Raw genomic sequence first — 18,536 nt, 5'->3', positions numbered from 1 at the left:
TTCAATTATTTTATGGAACGATCCTAATTAACCCATGGGTCAATCCTAACCTGAACATTTAGAGTTAGGGTCTAGCACTTGATAACCCGACATGAAATTCAACCCGAAATCTCTTGACCTGACCCGAACTCGACCCACCCAACCCAATTGCTAGGTCTACCTAAAGGTTCTAGTTCTAAAAACCCTACCATAAAACCAAGATGTTGGCCTTGAGCCTAGACGTCGGGCTTGAAATGTAAACCCAAGCCAAGGACTGGGATTGAAGTGTTGGGCTGTGATCACGCTTAGGAATAGGGGTGGATTCGAGCTGAGCTGAATAGTACAAGGCTCAAGCTTGGTTCGAGTCAGAACCTTGAGCTCGAGCTCGACTTGAGTAAAAAATTCATAAGCTCGAGCTCAGCTTGACTCGAGCTCGATTTTGAGAAAAAATATTTTATAAAAATAAAAAATTATATATAAAATTATTTTTATTTAATATTTAAAAATTAAGAGTTATAATAATAAATAATTATAATATTTTTATTATATATATTATTTTCTATAATTTTATTATATATATTTGAGTCGGTTCGCGAGCCTCACAATTTGAGCTTAACTTGTTTACTAATCGAGCCTAAGCCAAGCTCTAATAGATTCGAGCTTAACTGTTCATGCGCCGGGCTGGGCTTTTATTCTTCATAAACATGATTTTGTTAGGCTCGAGCCTAAGCCTGGACCGACCAACGAGCCTATAACATGGGCTTGAGCCCGACCCTAATAAAAAGCCTGAAGCCCGGGCCCGAGCTCAAGGCCCGACCTAATAGAAGAAAGAACTCACTATCGGTGACTGTGTTCACCCGTGCTGAGTTCGCATCAGAGAGAGAGAGAGAGAGAGAGAGAGAGAGAGGACTCATTGCCGTCACCGCTGGTACCTGTGTTCGCTGCCTTGCCGGTGTCTGAGATTTGAAAGAGAAGAAGTGAGAAGAGGAACGAGAGAGAGAGAGAGAAGACTCACCACCGGTCTGCCGGAGTTGTTGCATCGATTCTACGACTGCTTGTGAGTGTGGGGAGGATGTGAAGAGAAGAGATGTTCGGCACTAGGCAATTCGACTAACAAAAAATGTGGAAAGAGATGAATGAGAAGGATTAGGATATCAGGGTTTTTGAGTTTAGTCCATAGATCGGGCTGAACTATTTTGGCAAATCTCGAACCCGTTCGAATTTATTGCGGGCCAGACTTTTTGACCCGAGGTCAAGCCCGCGGGCTTATTTGCGTGTTCAAGCCCGTCCGGGGGCCGGGTGACGAGCCACCCGGCCCATGAACAGTTCTAGGGAGTGGAACTCGCCCTTTATACATGATATGTTGACAATGATCCTGACTCGTGTCCTGACCCGGTAAAGCAGGCTTACCTGTCTTCAATATAACCGAGAAAGGTTTGGAGCGGGCAGTTATCATCTCCACGGCTCCACTCATAGGAGAAACAAAAGAAGAAAGAGAAGACGAAAAGTAAATCGACTGAGTCGTAGTTTCGAGAAATTGGTAAGCGGAATCATACATTTCTATCCATCTTTCTGGGATTTTCTTTTATTTATATAGTTTAGTTTACACATTCGCGTCCATGCAATTTCTTCAATAACCTCTTATGGATTTTCCCCAATAACTGCTCTGATTAGATTCATTTTGAACTACTTATTAACTTTCGATTGTTTCTGTGCAAGTTTGGCATGCACAGTAGGCTCTCTCTTGCAAACCTTTTTTTTTCCCCTCCGTGCGATGTTCTTTGCTTTTTTAGGGTTTAATATCGATTACTTTTCTGTCATCTGTATCTGATTTCTCCGTGTTCTGCTGTATTCAGTTTTTTATTCCCTCTTTTGTTTTATTCATCATTTCTGATTATGCTAATTATCAGATTTTTCTCGATCTTAAAATGGGATTTTGTGAATGTTGTTAGATTGATGTTGCTTCTTTTGAGTAATTTTGATTGACTAGGCCAATTATTTATAGGGTTCTATAATATGTAAAGTAGATAATATACATTCGATAATGTTTATTTAGTTGTTAGGATTGCAATGTGTTTACGATGCAAGGTTTATCTAAACTGTGAGATATTCTCTTTTCCCTCTTGCACCTGTGGGGATCCTCTTTGATTGCTTCTCTATTAAGACCAGATTACACATCTGTGAAAAAATATTTTGCCTGCTCAGCTCATGCCTATCTCTGTTTAAATCAGTTTTTATCTACCCATAAAGAAAATCTTTCAGTTTTTACTCTGGAATCATATCTCATGGCGTCCAAATTCCGGCAAAATACTTCTTACTCTGCAAATCCTATTGGCCTTACGTTTGTCTTCTCACCCATCCCATATCCATATCCCTCTATTGTGCAAATGCTCCTGGCTTCTGTGTGTCCTCCACAGTTGCCGTGCAATCCTGTAGGTGTTTTACGGCTCAATCAGACGTTGTAGACAGCAACCAGTGTATTCTGAGCAAACATGGTTGAGGATACTCCAGGAGCAGAAATGGAAGAGCGAGTCGATCTGGATAGTGACAACTACATTGAAGAAATGGATGATGACGTTGAAGAACCGACGGAGGACAGAGTGGACGGAGCTGAGGATGACCGAGCAGAAGACGAACAAGAGGCCTCAGAAAGCAACAAGAGTGGAAAAGATTCATCCCCTGAAGCTGATGAAGCTCAACATGCCATTGAATCTGTAGGAAATGAAGAGAAGCTCAATCCTTCAATTAGTGAAAATGAAAGGGAGAAGCATGCAGAGCTTCTTGCCCTCCCTCCACATGGGTCTGAAATTTTTATTGGTGGTCTTCCTAGAGATGTCACAGAAGAAGAGCTGAAAGATCAATGTGAATCCGTTGGTGAAGTTGCTGAGGTCATAATTGTAACTTTTAGAGCTCTTGATGACCTTGAGCATTTTATTTATTGCTACTTTTACGTCTTTGTAATGTTTAGTTTTAATGTAGCAGATAAGATTGATGAAAGACAAGGATAGTGGAGAAAGCAAGGGCTATGCTTTTGTGACCTTTAAGACAAAGGATTTGGCACAAAAGGCTATTGAAGAGTTCCATAATAAAGAATTCAAGGTTCACTCTGCTGTTTATTGTTTTAGTGCTTGGGTTTAGTCAGTACATGCACTCTTCTTTTCCAGTATAACTTCAACTGGGAGTTTCTTCTGCATTTTGTATTTGCAGGGGAGAACGTTGAGGTGTTCTCTGTCTCAAGCCAAGCACAGATTGTTTATTGGAAACATTCCAAAGAGCTGGGCAGAAGCTGAACTTAGAAGGGTCATTGAAGAGAATGGTCCTGGAGTTGAAATTATTGAGCTCTTAAAGGTGGAATTTTCTTGTTCAACTGCAAATTGCTAAATACTTGATGCTAAAGAGGGACATCTAGAATCTCTTACTCCATTGGTTCCATGTCTTTTGGTTATTGCAGGACCCACAAAATCCAAACCGTAACCGTGGTTTTGCTTTTGTTGAGTACTACAACAATGCCTGTGCTGATTATGCACGACAGAGAATGTCAAGTGCAACATTTAAGCTGGATGGCAACACCCCCACTGTCAGCTGGGCTGATCCTAAGAGTGCACCTGATTCTTCTGCTGCTGCCCAGGTAAATGCTAAAAGAAGAATGAAATGGGTATTGACTGATCTTATCTTATTGGAAGTTGTGAACTATGTGCATAAATCTTGAATTCTTTCTTTTCCTGGTTTTTTCCCTTAGTTTTCTTCTTAAGTGGTTCTATAAGAGACACTTGTAGAGGGATATAACTTCTTCAAGATGTATCAAAAAGGAGTTTATTAGAACATTCCTTGACATTTTCTGAATTCTATTTTGTGTGGGAAGACTGATTATGGTTATCTTAGAAATTCTTAGTTGCATCTTTACAAGACAAAGGGGGCCATTGTTTGGTGCAATATTAAAATCTCAGGCTAATTAGTGTGAGAACATGTGCTTGAGTCTGAAAAGCCACTTATGCAGGAAATGCTAACAGTTATGTCCATATCCAATCCATGCTTCCCAAGAACCTGGATACCTGGGACCAACATAAATAAATGACCCTTTATCTTTGGAAGAAAAGAGTTGGAAAGTGAGGTATATCTAGGGTATAGAGAGACCTTTATGAGCACCCAAGGATTTGATTACAAAAACAATGTGTTGATAATTGATGTAACTGTATCTAGTCTCTACACAAGTAGTTCTCTGTAGAAGTCTTGCATGGAGGGCAGCATATAAAAGTTAATTGAAAATAATTGGTGGATCATTTTTGCAATTCACAGTGGTCTTAAATTAGTAGTTCTTTTTCTCCCCCTTTTTGGTAATAAAAGACCAAAGCATGTGACTAAATTAAGCACTATTCACGATTGAAATAGAATACTATAAGGAAGTTAGCCTAAACATACTGATAACATAGTGCATAAACTGCTGTACTGTTTGAGTTGCTTAGTTGGCATCTAAAATAATTTACATTCCCCTGATTCCCTAGGTATCCTTTTGATTGTGTTCATGATTGACTCTCACATTTTCTTGTTTAGTAGATATGCCTGGATACTGAAAAAATTTAAGATGTTATTGCGTTATGAACTAACAGTGTACTCCTATTGGAATTTCTCAGGTTAAGGCTCTTTATGTTAAAAACTTACCTGACAACACAACACCTGAACAATTGAAGGAATTATTCCAACATCATGGAGAGGTCACAAAAGTTGTTCTGCCACCTGGTAAAGCTGGGCAGAGCAAGCGGGATTTTGGATTTATTCATTTTGCAGAGAGATCAAGTGCATTGAAGGCTGTAAAAGAAACAGAGAAATATGAACTTGATGGTAATGCTTCCAACATGCTATTGATTTTGAGTTTGGATCTGCTGATCACAGCACATTGCTGTCCACATTCATACAGGCCGCACATAGAGAATATTGGTGATATAAAGAACAAGAGGTGTTCCCAATGTGCGGCTGGGTGAACATGGCCAGCAATGTGTTGTGGTGAGCAGATCCAAACTCATTGATTTCATACTAAATAAATGAGTGAAATAGAGAATCTTGAATCAGTGAATGAAAGTCATGTGCAGGATATTCTGTCTTTATTCCTTTTCTAGTTCTCTAAAGTTTATTTCCACAAAGTGGGAATAAAAGATTCATCATATTGTAGTTGGTGTAGAACTGTAGATATATAATGATGTGGAACAGTCTGTTGTCATCAACACTTGAGATAAATGATCTGCTTAATGAGTACTTGTGTCAGTGGGGTGGTGGTTGTGATGGTAGGTGTGTTGGCACCATTGGACGGTCTGGTTTCACCAATTTCCTTATAGAATGAGCTGATTTCCTGATCCAACTACACATTATTGCATTTGGGTGTGAGGAGAAGCTTAAGCATCTGGATTCCTAATTGATCTAGGATATGTCAACTTCAATGTTTATGGGCTGTATCAGAAATCTGGGCTTGGGCATCCCTCTTCAATACATAACTGAAAATGGGAACAAGGTCTTTACTGGGGCTGTACACAAGCATTGAGGGAATAAAGCCCAGGAAAGGTATTCATCAAAAATAAATAAATAAAATAAATCCCAGGAAAGGTTCAAACACTCTACTAGTAACAGCATGGCCCGCTCGGGACCTGGGAGTTTTCAGCTGTCTCAAAATAAATAAATAAAGCTCAGGAAAGGTTTCTACGGTCTTTGACTTCTTATCCAACCATGTTTTACAGGCAATGTCTTGGATGTTTCCCTTGCAAAGCCTCAAAATGAAAAGAAATTTGATGCGGCTAATTTGTACAATCCTGGGATTCTCCCAAATTACCTTCCGTATCCTGGTTATGGTTTTGCTGGAAATCTGTATGGAACTCTAGGTGCTGGATATGGTGCTGCAGCCGGATTTCAGCAGGTATGTTAACGGGCTATTTCCTTGATATTGCTTTCTTGTCATTCAATATGCATGACATTGATTTAGTTTCTTTGAGCAGCCAGTCATATATGGTCGGGGGCCCATGCCAGCAGGGATGCAGATGGTGCCAATGGTACTGCCGGATGGTCGACTAGGCTATGTTTTGTAAGTAATGTTCAATTCTCTGGGTTCCATTTAAAGCTCCTGCACTTGCTTCATGGTAATGTTCCTTGTCCTTGCAGACAGCAACCTGGTGCACAGCCTCCCCCACTTCCAGCTCGGAGGAATGATCGAAGCAGCAGCTCTGGTGGACCACAAGGACGAGGAGGAAGTGGTGGTAGTGATGGCAACCGTGGCAGGAGATACCGTCCTTACTAGTGGCTGCTCAATAGCAGGTTCTTGTGGTTGGATAAACAGTTACAGGCTTATAGCTAACGGGCAACAAAAAGTGGGAATTGGGCTAAAAACTCCCATTTGTTGTCGCCTTAAATTTTCCATATTTTGTTTAACTTATATTTGGCAGAAGGAATTTTATAGGTACGTCGATTGCCTCGGATGTGTTGCTCTATTGTCCTTGTGTTTCTCAATTTGTCTCCCAATGGATGGTAAGGTGCCCTATCATCACCCCCCCGCTTTATTTTTAGGGTAAATTGCTGAAACTTCCCCTGAAGTTTTTGACTGTTTCTGAAACCTCCCGAGTTTGGTAATTGCAATGATCTCCCCTTAAAACCTTCTAACAAGGGCTGCAAAAATGTCCAAAATACCCATGCAGTTTGCATTTTTGAGGCTGATTCTAGGAAAACAATACCTTATAAATAACAACAGAAGAGAAAAGAGAATTTAAAGTTGCAGCTTTACCTGAGTGATTGATATGAAGGTCAAATTTGAAAAATAAATCAATTTCAAAAAAGAGATTCATATCAAAGAAAATTTGGAAAATAAATATTTTTGTCAAAAGAGAGTTTTATCCCAACTACTAGTCTTTAATAAAATTTGGAAAATAAATATCTTTAATAAAAAAATACTTTTCTTTGTGAAATGCAATTAGGATTGCAACAAAACCTTATCCCAACTACTAGTCTTCTACTACTACTAGTGCATCAAGCAATAATGCTAGTCTTAAAAGGAGAGTCTACTGTTACTAGTGCATCAAACAATATTACTAGCAAGATATTCTACAATTACTAGTATATCAAACAATACAGCCACGGCGAGGGTTTAATTAGGATTACAATAACTATTACAAAAGGGAGGATACTTGAGTTGAGAGGCTGAGATTGTTGGAGGTGGGAATGTAATTTAGGAAAGATAGAATTAGCTGAGTGCTTTAGCTGTTCAGGAGACTGTAGAACCAATAATAACACTTAACACCAGTCAATATATACGGGGCCCATAATCATTCAACCTCTGTGTATTTCATGCATTTTATCACTGGTATAGAGTTTTATCATTGGTGCCTGCTATATAGTAAAAGCATTCAGTTAATCCAAATTCGCAATTTAGGCTGTGTTTAGTTTGAAAGAGGGATCATTTACGCCAAAACTTAACTTTTTTGTGGGACAAGATGGGTCAGGTCTAGACAGAACTAAACTAACCGATTATGTCAGTTCTGGTTTTGAGGTTGTCCCTGTGGATAATTGGGTCAGAATTGGTTCTTTTGTTCCAAACCGATTCAGACCTGAACCATTTATATAATTAAAAACATACAAGGGTCTGATTTTCTTGTAATTTTTGTAAGGTATATATTGCATTTTTATCTTTTAAGTAAATATTCTCTTTTTTAAGTAGGTATTTATTAATAAATATTAAGATAAATTATATTGGTTATTTGAAAATTGATGTATATACATTTCATATTTTAGTTTTTTTTTTCATATTTTATTTTTTTTTGATTTTTTCACATTTTAGTTATTCCATTATTTTTCAATGGTTGCTAATTGTGTCTCGATATCTCACACTTTATATAAATTATTAAATTATAGTTTTTTATATTTAAATAATTTATTTAGAATTATATAAAACTTGTAATTATTTTTAGTAATATATTTTTAGGATTTATTTGAATTTCCTAACATATTTATGTATATGTGATTTTTCATTCTTATAAATACGTATTCAAACCGTATCTCAATATGTCTCTTAAAATTTTCATACACATTGTGCTTTTGATATTTTGAATCTTGGGTACAGCAAACAAACATCACAAAGAAGGAATTTATTAAAGAAATGAAGTTTGTTAATTAACCCGTCACTTTGTTTTGGTACTCAAACGAAGAGTAGAAACCAATCAGACTTGACATTTACGTTTTTCTTATTGAAGTTTACATATGCACTTCGCAAGGCGTGCCTCATACTACATCTCTACCATGTATTGAAAATATCTTTCAACAAGAAATATGGGAAATGTTTTTAATGCATGCTGAGATATGCATGTGGGGCGCTACTTTTCTTTTATCTCTTGAAACTGGATTTCAGATTTCGGATTCTGCAAGTTAAGTGAAAGTTTTTAAAGCTTTTTTTTCATATTTACATTTTAGCAATTTAGGGGTTGAATGGAAGCAAACGGGATTTCCTACTCACTTTTCCTATCCACTCTTCCATCGTGAATTGCAGCCATACATCTCTATTATGAATTGAGAGATGTGTAGGTGCAGTACATGGCGGGTAGAGAGCATAGGAAAAGTGAGTAGGAAATCTGGGTTCTAGAGGTGAGTGGTGAATTAGGTAAGGGGAAATAATGCATTTGAATGACAAAAACCAGCAAGAAAAAAACTCGTTCACTTAAAAACCTCAATGACACTTGTAATATTATAACCCAATAATAAAATAGAGGAGAACGAGATGATTAGGAAGTGATGTTGGGGTTAGTGCCTTAGTGGTGCATATTATGATGTTTTCCCAAACTTCACACCGTTTTTTTTTTCCTGATGATATGCGATCTGGTGCTCCCTGTTGATTGACATCTTAGACACCAAATTGAGTAGGTCACTTGGTTGAGCTGCAAGAGAGAAGTAATCAGAATGTTCGGGTTGCTTGACCTGGGGTGGGAACTTTGATGCTTAAGTTAGTGAGCTGGTGTTTGATTGCAAGAGAGAAAGAGAGCTAGAGTGCTTAGAGACTAAACCGCACGTACCTTATGAGGTTGGAGGTGGGGCCCTTATATAGGTGAGCTGGTGTGAGCCTCATGAAACATGTCCAGAATCTCTAGCCCATATGGTTCAGAGGTGGTTTTAAGCTTAGAGGTGGACTCTGCGTAAGCGGGTAACGTTTATTTAATCCCGCCCGAAGTAGGCAAGGTGATAACCAGCTCTTTCAATGTGGCGTTGTGATCCCGGGGAATTCGGAGGCGACAACCCGCTTAAGGGGACAGTCGCTTGGCACATCAGGCAGGTCGCTAACTTGAGTCGGGTTAGATCGATGGAAGCAAGTTGCTTCTTATGCCGACTTGAGGTCTTGCCTGGTTGTTTACAGATCGGCTTATCAGAATGATGCTGAGGTCATCGATGTAGTTGTGAAGTGCTTGAACTGCTCTTGGGGTTTGCTTACATGGTGCTGAGGTGTTACTTCTGTTGTTCTGCAATGCTAAATGTCATGATATCATTGGAGGACCAAATTATCCCTCATCAATTGCCTCCACTTTCGAGTCTGGTGAGGGAGTAGTCTTAACCCAAGGTGATTGGTTTGAGTTTCGTCCTCGATCATGGTTCGACCAATGGCTCAGGACCAAGTTGGTCCAGTTAGTTTGACCTAGGCATGAGGTTCCGTATTGAGGAAGTATGAACACCATGCAACCATTAGGTCGCGCGGACGTAAAAAAACACGCTAAATTGATTTTGCCTTGGAATACGAATCGTTGTGTTCTTGTGAACCATTGGATCCAACTAATCTTAACCATTCATAGTTTGGTCCATCTGTCTATAAATAGGACCCTTAAGGGCCCATTTCACTGGTCTCTAACCTTGGAGTTCTAGTGCATAGTGAGGTTGTGAAGCTCAACGTTGTTGAAGTCATCGGTGTAGTCGGCGAGGTCGGTATTTTCATTTTAGGTGAGTCATTTCCCCTTGATCTGTTCTTTGCTTTTATCATGTCGGGTGTCGAGTCCGGGGAAGAGAGGGTGATAACTCTGTATTTTGATGCCTTAAGGGCATCCTTTTAGGGGTATTTTAGACCTTAGATTAACTAATCTATACCATTTTTCTGGTTAAATTCAATGTTGTGACCTCTGGAGGTCCCTATGCAAATTCTGGGTAAAAACTAGGGAATTTACAAAGCTTTCTACATATTTTGGGAAGCTAGTGAGAATTCCATTTGAGAGGGGGTGTTTCTGTGAAAAACTGAGCATAGGAGGGTGCCTCCTATCTGCTAAACCCAGAAAGGCACCCCTCCTATTATATTAGCATACTTCCCTCTCCTTAACAAACCCTAGGGCACCTCCCACTCATTCTTTTCACCTTTAACAAACCCTAGCCACCCCTAACTGCTAAATCTTCAACCTCTCATACCCTTAGATCTTCACCTTGCAATTTTCACCCTCCATTCCAGGGCACCATCTCTTTAGCATTTTAACCCTAGGGCGCCACCTAAGTCCTAATCTCCACCATTCAATCCTAGGAGCTTAAATCCCAACCCTCCATACTTATAGGCGCTCTCTCATTTTCACTATAGTCTAGGATCCCTTTAGTTTATTCCTAACCCTCCATTCCTAAACCCTAGGGGCGCCCATTTTTTTGCATAAACCCACTAGTTGCCCCTCTCTTCCTTTCTAATTCCAGTTTTGTCCACCATTCTCTATAAAAAGGACCCCAAGGGCCCTAGAGAAGGGGTTGGTTAGCCCATTTCACAAGGCCAAGGCTTCTTGAGGGGTTCAAGGGTTACACAAAGGAGGACGCCCAATTCTTGTCAGGAGTGGTTCTTGCAAGCAGTTCGTCCAACCTGCAACTGCTGCCACTGGAGCTGATCCACCATTTTTATTCTGTTTTATTTTCTTTCTTTTTGTTATTCAGTTTTTCTAGCAATTTAATTTTTGGAATTTTTGATTTTGGGTTGGTTTAATTTCTATTTTTCTTTAAATCCCAAATTTGTTTTCTTTTTCTTATTTGTTTGGAACAAAATAATAATTTTTAACCTTACTTCCCTGAGGATTCAATCCCTTCCTCACCACTAAACTACATTCTTTATTTAGTTTTGAGGATTGGGAAATTTACAAATTATTAAATTGGTGTCCCAGGTGTTTGACGATGCATTCCGAGCACACCAAGTTTTTGGCGCTGTTGCTGGGGAAGCAACGGATTGAAAATTTTTATTTCTTTGTTTCGTATATGTTTACATTATTTTTTATTTCGTTAGTTTTTTGATCTTTGGAATAAAACTCTCATAATTCTTCATTGTTTTCGTAAAACATAGCAGTTGAAGGCGGGTTGCCATAACACTACCGAACAGTGCACAAAAAAAAAAAGAAAAATATTGGGTGGCGATTTAGGTGTGGTCGTCCCAACTTATTTATGCTTTTTTCTTTTTATTTTCGAATTTATCCTGGTAGATTAGTGTTTTCGAATCTTTGGTTATTTAATTTTATTTTTATTTCTTAATAGATTCAACTTTATTTTTTTAGGATTATTTTTTTCTTTTGTTTCATCTTTAGATCTAATTAGTTATTTAATTGAGTAATTAATTGTTAATTAGGAAATTATTCAAAATTTTGAATTTGAGTTTAAATTTCAAAATTTGAATTTAAATTTCAAAATTTAAATATCAAAATTTGAATTAAAAAATTAATATTTTACATTTTTTTTGCATTTGCATTCCAACATTTAAGGTTTGATATGTTCTAGAGCATGCATCGTATATGATTATTTAATTGCTGAAATCATCTTGTTTGTTGTTAATGTGTTAGGGTTTTTCATTTTTTAATTGCTCTCTTTGCTGAATTAATTTGTTTTATTATTTTATTGCTGAATTGCATATTAGAGATAACTGTTTATGCATTGTAATTAGTTGCATTTATTTTGTTTATTGTGTTTTTCCGTTAATCCATTTAAGGGCAGTCCAATTTAAATAAGATAAGGTGGGGATTTCATCACCCTTCCTTGGCCCAAAAGCCACTACCATTTCATGTGCGGTTCACCCTAAACCTTAATTTAAAATTTGGATAACAAGATCCTTTAGAAGGCCCCACACTTTTGGTTCAAAAGTGTGCTGAATTTTAGGGAAACTTGTAATTACTTTCCATAACCGATGGTTGGTGTCTAAGGAAAGAGGTTAGCCAACTAAGCCTAAGCGGGTTTTGTGGTTACTTAATTAGGCCCTTGTGAGAGCAAGGGGAGCCTCCCACATCCCCACCTCTTACCTAGCTAACCAAAGGAAGTGGTGTAATTCCAAGTGAACTAAAGAGATGATTCACATTGGTTGAACTTCTAGTTTATGAAACCTTAGTTTAGCCCCTAGGCCGTGTGTTTTACTTGTTTGTGCTTAATCAAAAAAAATAAAAATAAAATAAAATAAAACAAAATAAAATGAATTCAATGGCTGGAGTTTGTGGAATGAGAAACTACCTCCAACCTAAGCCACAGATAGATTAGAACCATGTGTCTCAACAACTGGATAAGATTAATGGGGGGGCCCAAAGGCTTGATCAAGTCCCTGCATTTCGTTAATAAATTGGCCCATACCCAACCTTGTCATCCTATCCAACATGTTCCATCTGTGGAAGCCCGGCCCATCATGTTAGCCAGTGCCCTGCAACGGGCCCATTTACACCTTATCCTGAAGTTTGTTCCATTTGTGCCAGCCCGACCCACCAAGTTGATGATTGTTGAACGATAGCCCAGCTTCCGCCGTTTATCCAAGAGCATGTTTAGGCAACTCAGAGTTTCTCGAGGCCTAATAATGACTCATTTTCAAATACTTACAACCTTGGGTGGAGAAATCACCCTAACTTTTCTTAGAGGATACATCAACCTAACACAAAGTCCTAGCAATACCATCCATCTAATTGAAGGGATAGGAAATCCATCATATGGATGGCCGAACCCTGTAAGAAGGCTAGGTGAAATTTCAAAAATTTATTTTCTCCCATCCAAGAATCACATTCCCTAATTTAGAAAACTGTACTTTCAAGGTTCGTTCTTGAATTCAAACTGGATCAGATCTGAAACCAAAAGGGAGGAGAGGGATATACCTAATACGAAGTAGCTGTAATTCTCAATGAAGGTGTTCATGCCCAAGGAGAAGACCAAAACCCGCTTCCATTGAAGATGACACAGTGTGTGATGAAGTAGGATCAACGGGATGGCTTTTCAGCAAGAACCAAAATTCTTCAGCAAGAACCAAACAGGGGCTGGTGAGCACGAATTCAGATTGTTTGTTCAACCAAGAAACAATATTAAGAACCTTTCTTGATCAATTCCACAAGAGGAGATCGAACTAAGTAGGGATGGCAAGAATAGGAGAGAATTTTGCATATTGTTGTGTGTAAAACTAAGGAATTCACCCCCTATTTATAGTCTTCTTTGGATTAGCATCCTAATCTAATTAGGAGAGAGTTTCTTGATCCAAATCTGATATTTGGATCTAGACTCTTAAATGGATAAGACTTATCTTATCCAAATCTGATAAATTTCACAAGGCCAAGGCTTCTTGAGGGGTTCAAGGGTTATAGGAAGGAGGACACCTAGTTCTTGTCAGGAGGGGAGCAGTTCATCTAATCTACAACTACTGCCACTAAAGTTGATCCACCATTTTTATTTTATTTTATTTTCTTTCTTTTTGTTATTCATTTTTTCTAGCAATTTAATTTATGGAATTTTGATTTTGGGTTGATTTAATTTCTATTTTTCTTTGTCTTTTGTAGATTTGAATTCGCCTAGTTCAAGACTAAGGTGTCTGAGGGGGGGTTCGAGGGCTGAACGGAGGAGGAATGACTTGTAGTTTGTCTTCCTAGAAATCTACCGCCACTGGATCCGAATTTCAGCATATTTTTATTTATTTTCTTGTTAATTTTAGTTTTATTTAATTTTTGAATTTTATTTCTTGTCTTTTTCAATTCTAAATATTTAATTTCAGTTTTAATAAATTTTATTTTCTTATTTTCTACAAATCTCAAATCTATTTTCTTTTTCTTATTTGTCCAGAACAAAATGATAATTTTTAACCTTGCTTCCCTGAGGATTCGACCCTTTTCTTACCACTAAACTACGTTCTTTATTTAGTTTTGAGGATTGGAAAATTTATAAATTATTAAATTGGTGTTCCGGGTGTTTGATGACGCATTCCGGGCACACCATAGGGGTCCATCCTGCTAGGCCGAGGAGGGGTCCTTGGCCCAGGAACGACGTGGTTCCAATTAGGGAGCCTCATCTTCCCATCGTCAACCCAAAAAATAAATTCGAGTTCAGTCCAACCGAACTGACTGCCAAGGATGTTTACGAGCTTGTAGACCAGTATGAGATTCCATACCGGTTTAGATATTTCCTTCCCTTGGCTAGTTCCCGTGGGAGCATGCCAATGACAAGTTCATTATCTTCGAGGAGGCATTGAAAGCCCTGTTAAAGAGCTCCTTCCACAGCTCAAGGCCAATGCGACCACTACTTTGGACATTGGGGCCACTTCCATGGATAAGTGCACCATCATGGACTCCTAGATAGCCCTGTTAAAGAGCAAGGATGCCATATTTCCAGAGGAGGTCACAGAGCTCAATGAGTTGTGTCCTAGTGAGCTAGGTGGGAAGCTTATGCGCTGCCTCTTGGTGGTATGTACTTGACCTCTTCCTTCATACTTAGCAAAATTTTTGCTTAATGCTGATACATCATTTTTTTAGGCGAACACTATGGCCCACACATTGTTGGGTCATGCCAAGAGGGGAGTTGCTAGAGCCCAAGTTCTTGAGGAGGAGGTGATGTAGTATCAATCTTGCCTGGAACTAGCTAGTTGTCTCATCCATGACCTGAAGACTGAGATTGTCTAGGAGTGAAGTCATAGTGCCGACTTGGTGAGCACCATTGAGAAGTTGACCGACGAGATAGAACCCAAAGGCCACAAGTTGCGAGAGGAGGCCAAATTTTTTGAGCTTCAAGGGAAACTTCTTGACGACGTCCGTGCTGTCAAGGACTTCAAGACTTCACCAGACTTTCTGAATGAAAGAGATGAGTTTGGGACAGGCACCTTCCGTCAGGGCTTCAAGCTATGCCGGATGCTAATGGCCTCGGTGTGCCCCGACTTCGACTGGCCAAGCTAAAGAGTTTGGCGTGCACCGATGAGATGATGACCCGGGTCGATCAGGATTCAGTGGACCTTTAGGTTTACGGGGCGTGTGAACCCTCTAATGGGAGGTGCGCATGTTACCGATTTTAGACTCCTCTATTCCATCACTCAAAATAACATTAAACTCTCAAATTTCCTTGTCAGCTCAATTCAACCGGTTTAGAGAAAACAAAATCATTCGAAACCCCAGCTCCCATTCCTTCCCGCTTCATTTGAACTCCCTTTCTCCCCCATTTTCACCCGAGCCCTAGCTGCAAGACCACCGGTGGCGTCCTCATTGTTTTACCGAGCTTTGACGATGAACATTCAACTGACGACAAGAAAATAACCTTTGGTAAGCTTCTTCTCCTTCTCCTTTTCTTGGAACCATGTTATTCTTCTCAGATACTATCTTCTTTCTCTCTACAGACCACCGGTGGCGTCCTCAATGTTTCATTGGGCTCCAACTGCTTGGATTCAACTGGCAACAAGAAAATAACCCCCAGTAAGCTTCTTCTCCTTCTCCTTTTCTTGGAACCCTATTATTCTTCTCAGATATTATCTTCTTTCTCTCTATCGACCACTGGCGTCGTCCTCACTGTTTCACCGAGCTCCAACGGCTTGCATTCAATTGGTGACAAGAAAATAACCTCTGGTAAGCGCATTTCAACCAGCGACTGGAAAAAAGGGATTTTTCTGTCCTATAACTAATTACTATTTCATATTGACCGCTGAAGAGAGTGCACAAAAGACTATGATAGGTAATATAGATATAGAGGAAACTTTCAAGCATATATACTATACTTTTGACATTCAAGTTGCCGCCTAAGAAAATGTTATCAAGTCTCGGTTCATCATGATAATTGCACATTTATAGTTTATCTGATTAGAATTATAAGTATCAAATTACAATAAAACATGAGACAATCTACATAGGCATCCAAGTAATATAGATATTTGGAACCATTCTGGCCATCTGATGGATCCATTTAGTTGGGTGTGGACTAGCATACAACATGCTCATGAGTTATACTAACAGTCAGTCTGGAAGGTAAGAAAGCGCTTTAAAGTACACTTTAACGGCTGCCCTGTTTTGCTGGTTTTTGAAATGGATCAATCCAACATTTGTCATCCTCTACTGCTTTTTGGTTAGTTTAGTAATTATACTCTTCCTTTCATCCATATGCCCCAACGTTGCTCTAGTTGGTAATTTTCGGGTCTCCAGTAGTGAAAGCATAGAAGAAAAAGAAGCTTGTCCATTTCTGTATTTGTGTCAATATTAGAATTAACTCCTAATACTTGCTCACCCTTAATAAATATAGTTCTTTATGGTCATTGCTGATTTTATAGTAAAGGATGATGATAAGGGGGTAGGGGCTTCTAGCTGATTGAGATGGGCTTGTAAAGACCAATACACCATTGAAAATCAGTGACACTTGGTGCAAGTCAAAGGTTATGGGGAGGGGGTTGAGACCTACACCTTCTCATATACCTCATATGTATAATCGCACATGCATGGATGTATAATCCTCGTATGTATTTTTTCTTGAGTTATAGCTACTTTTAACAGGATGTCTAGTGTCTTGGATGTCTGGTTTCTACACTGTTATGTGAAGGTTACTGTAATAGCAAAAGTTTGAAATGGATGCACAATATGAAGAATGTATTAGACTCTATAGTGAAGATGAAAATCTTGCAAATAAAGATTGCCACACTATGCGTAAATTGCTATTTGATGATCGAAGTGGTGATGAAATAGAGAGCACTATAGAAGAGCCAAAGTTGGGAATGCTTTTTGATAATTTGGATGAGGCATATCTATTTTACAATGAATATACAAGAAGAATTTAGTTTAGTACTCGAAAGAGAAAGGAACATAAAACAAAAATTGGGTTAATAAGAGATAAGACATTTTGTTGTTCTGCTCAAGGTTATCGGGAAGAAAAACCAAGATATAATGTGAAGTATCACCGTGATGATACGATAACTAGATGTCAGGCACACATGCTTGTTGCTTTAAAAGAAATTGGTCAATATTGCATCACACAGTTTGAAAAGGAAAACAATCATGAGTTGTAATTCCAAGCAAGACATATATGTTAAGGTTACATAGGAGAATGGCACTAGCCCAAACTACTCAGGCTGATCTTGCAAACAAGTCATGTATAGCTCCAAAAGCCACTATGGAGTATATGGCCAATCTAGGTCAAGGAGTTGAGAATCTAGGGTTTACTTATGTTGATTATCATAATTATCTACCTACAAAGAGACAAAATGATATGGAAAAGGGAGGTGTAGGAGATATTTTAAATTTTTTTTTTGAGAAATTACAGATGGAGATCTCTTCATCCTTCCACTCTATACAACTTGATAGCAAAAGTTAGATTACAAATGTCTTTTAGGCTGATGCAGAATGGTATTTGACTATCGTTTTTTTTTTTTTTGGATGTAGTTTTCTTTCACACCACCTTCAGAACCAATCGAGATCAATGACCCTTTGCACCATTTGTCGATGTTAATCACCATAGACAAACAATTATATTTGGGGCCACATTAATGTATGATGTGATTGTCGAATCCTTTAAATGGGTTTTTAAATATTTCTTGAATGTGGTGGGTGGGTAAAAGCCAATAACAATCTTAACAGATCAGTGTGTAGCAATGGCAACAACCATATAATGTCTTCCAATAGGTTAACCATTGCCTTTGTATTTGGTACATTTATCAGAATGCAATTAAACATTTGTACATGTTTTGTATTTCCAAAACATTTGAGAAAGATTTTATCAAATGAAATATGGTAATGAGGAAGATGATGAATTTCTCACAGCTTGGGAAGAAATGCTTTGTAATTATAATATGAATGAGAACACATGGTTGAAAGGTTGTTTGAAGTGGGCATTGGTTTATAGAAGGAACCACTTTTCTACAAACATGAAAAGCACTCAAAGGAGTGAGAGCATAAATAGTTTATTAATGGGTTATTTGAAATCATCGCTAAATATATCTCGATTCTTGAACCATTTTGAAAGATTTGTGAAAGATAGACACCAAAAAGAAATAGAGATGGATTTCAAAATGATCCAAAGCAAGCTCTATTAGAACATACAAGCGTCAATTCTTCAAACTTCAAATGTTTATACTATCACATTTTTTAGGGAATTTGAGAAAGAGTACCATGATTCCATGAACTTTTTTGTAGACAAAAAAGTTGAGGACCAATGCTTATTTATGATAAAACTCAAAAAAGTGCGACAAAATTACAGTGAACGTTCGTCGTAAGGGCTTTCTACAAGGAAACAACATTGAGAAATTCCCTCGAAACAATTGACTCCAATGTACGCTAGTGATTAATAACAACGCGTAGAGGCAACATTGCCAGGGTTCATTGTGATAAAGTCACCCAGGAGTAAAACAA

General features: G+C 38.4%; 1 protein-coding gene and 1 pseudogene across 8 annotated transcripts; both read left to right on the top strand.

Moving 5' to 3' along the window:
• Positions 1–1,340: 1,340 nt before the first annotated feature.
• On the top strand, positions 1,341–6,437 carry LIF2 (RNA-binding (RRM/RBD/RNP motifs) family protein). 8 transcript variants are annotated; one of them, XM_088963379.1, is made up of 9 exons: positions 1,341–1,519; positions 2,397–2,867; positions 2,962–3,078; positions 3,187–3,327; positions 3,431–3,607; positions 4,611–4,818; positions 5,706–5,881; positions 5,965–6,046; positions 6,124–6,437. In XM_088963379.1, the coding sequence occupies exons 2-8, from the start codon at positions 2,472–2,474 to the stop codon at positions 6,034–6,036; spliced, it is 1,287 nt and encodes a 428-aa protein (XP_088819505.1). In that variant the 5' UTR covers positions 1,341–1,519; positions 2,397–2,471; the 3' UTR covers positions 6,037–6,046; positions 6,124–6,437. The 8 variants fall into 8 exon arrangements, with proteins under 8 accessions (XP_088819505.1, XP_088819501.1, XP_088819499.1 ...); XM_088963375.1 differs by having other exon boundaries at positions 5,961–6,046; XM_088963373.1 differs by having other exon boundaries at positions 1,357–1,519; positions 2,144–2,867; positions 5,961–6,046.
• Positions 6,438–16,613: 10,176 nt separating this feature from the next.
• Positions 16,614–18,400, top strand: LOC148881103 (protein FAR1-RELATED SEQUENCE 5-like; annotated as a pseudogene).
• Positions 18,401–18,536: the final 136 nt, after the last annotated feature.

The sequence above is a fragment of the Nelumbo lutea genome, chromosome 1 (assembly GCF_056320005.1).
Source record: "Nelumbo lutea isolate HS-2025 chromosome 1, American lotus-T2T, whole genome shotgun sequence".
Classification (NCBI taxonomy): Eukaryota; Viridiplantae; Streptophyta; class Magnoliopsida; order Proteales; family Nelumbonaceae; genus Nelumbo; species Nelumbo lutea.
This window is presented reverse-complemented; position numbering and strand designations above follow the sequence as displayed.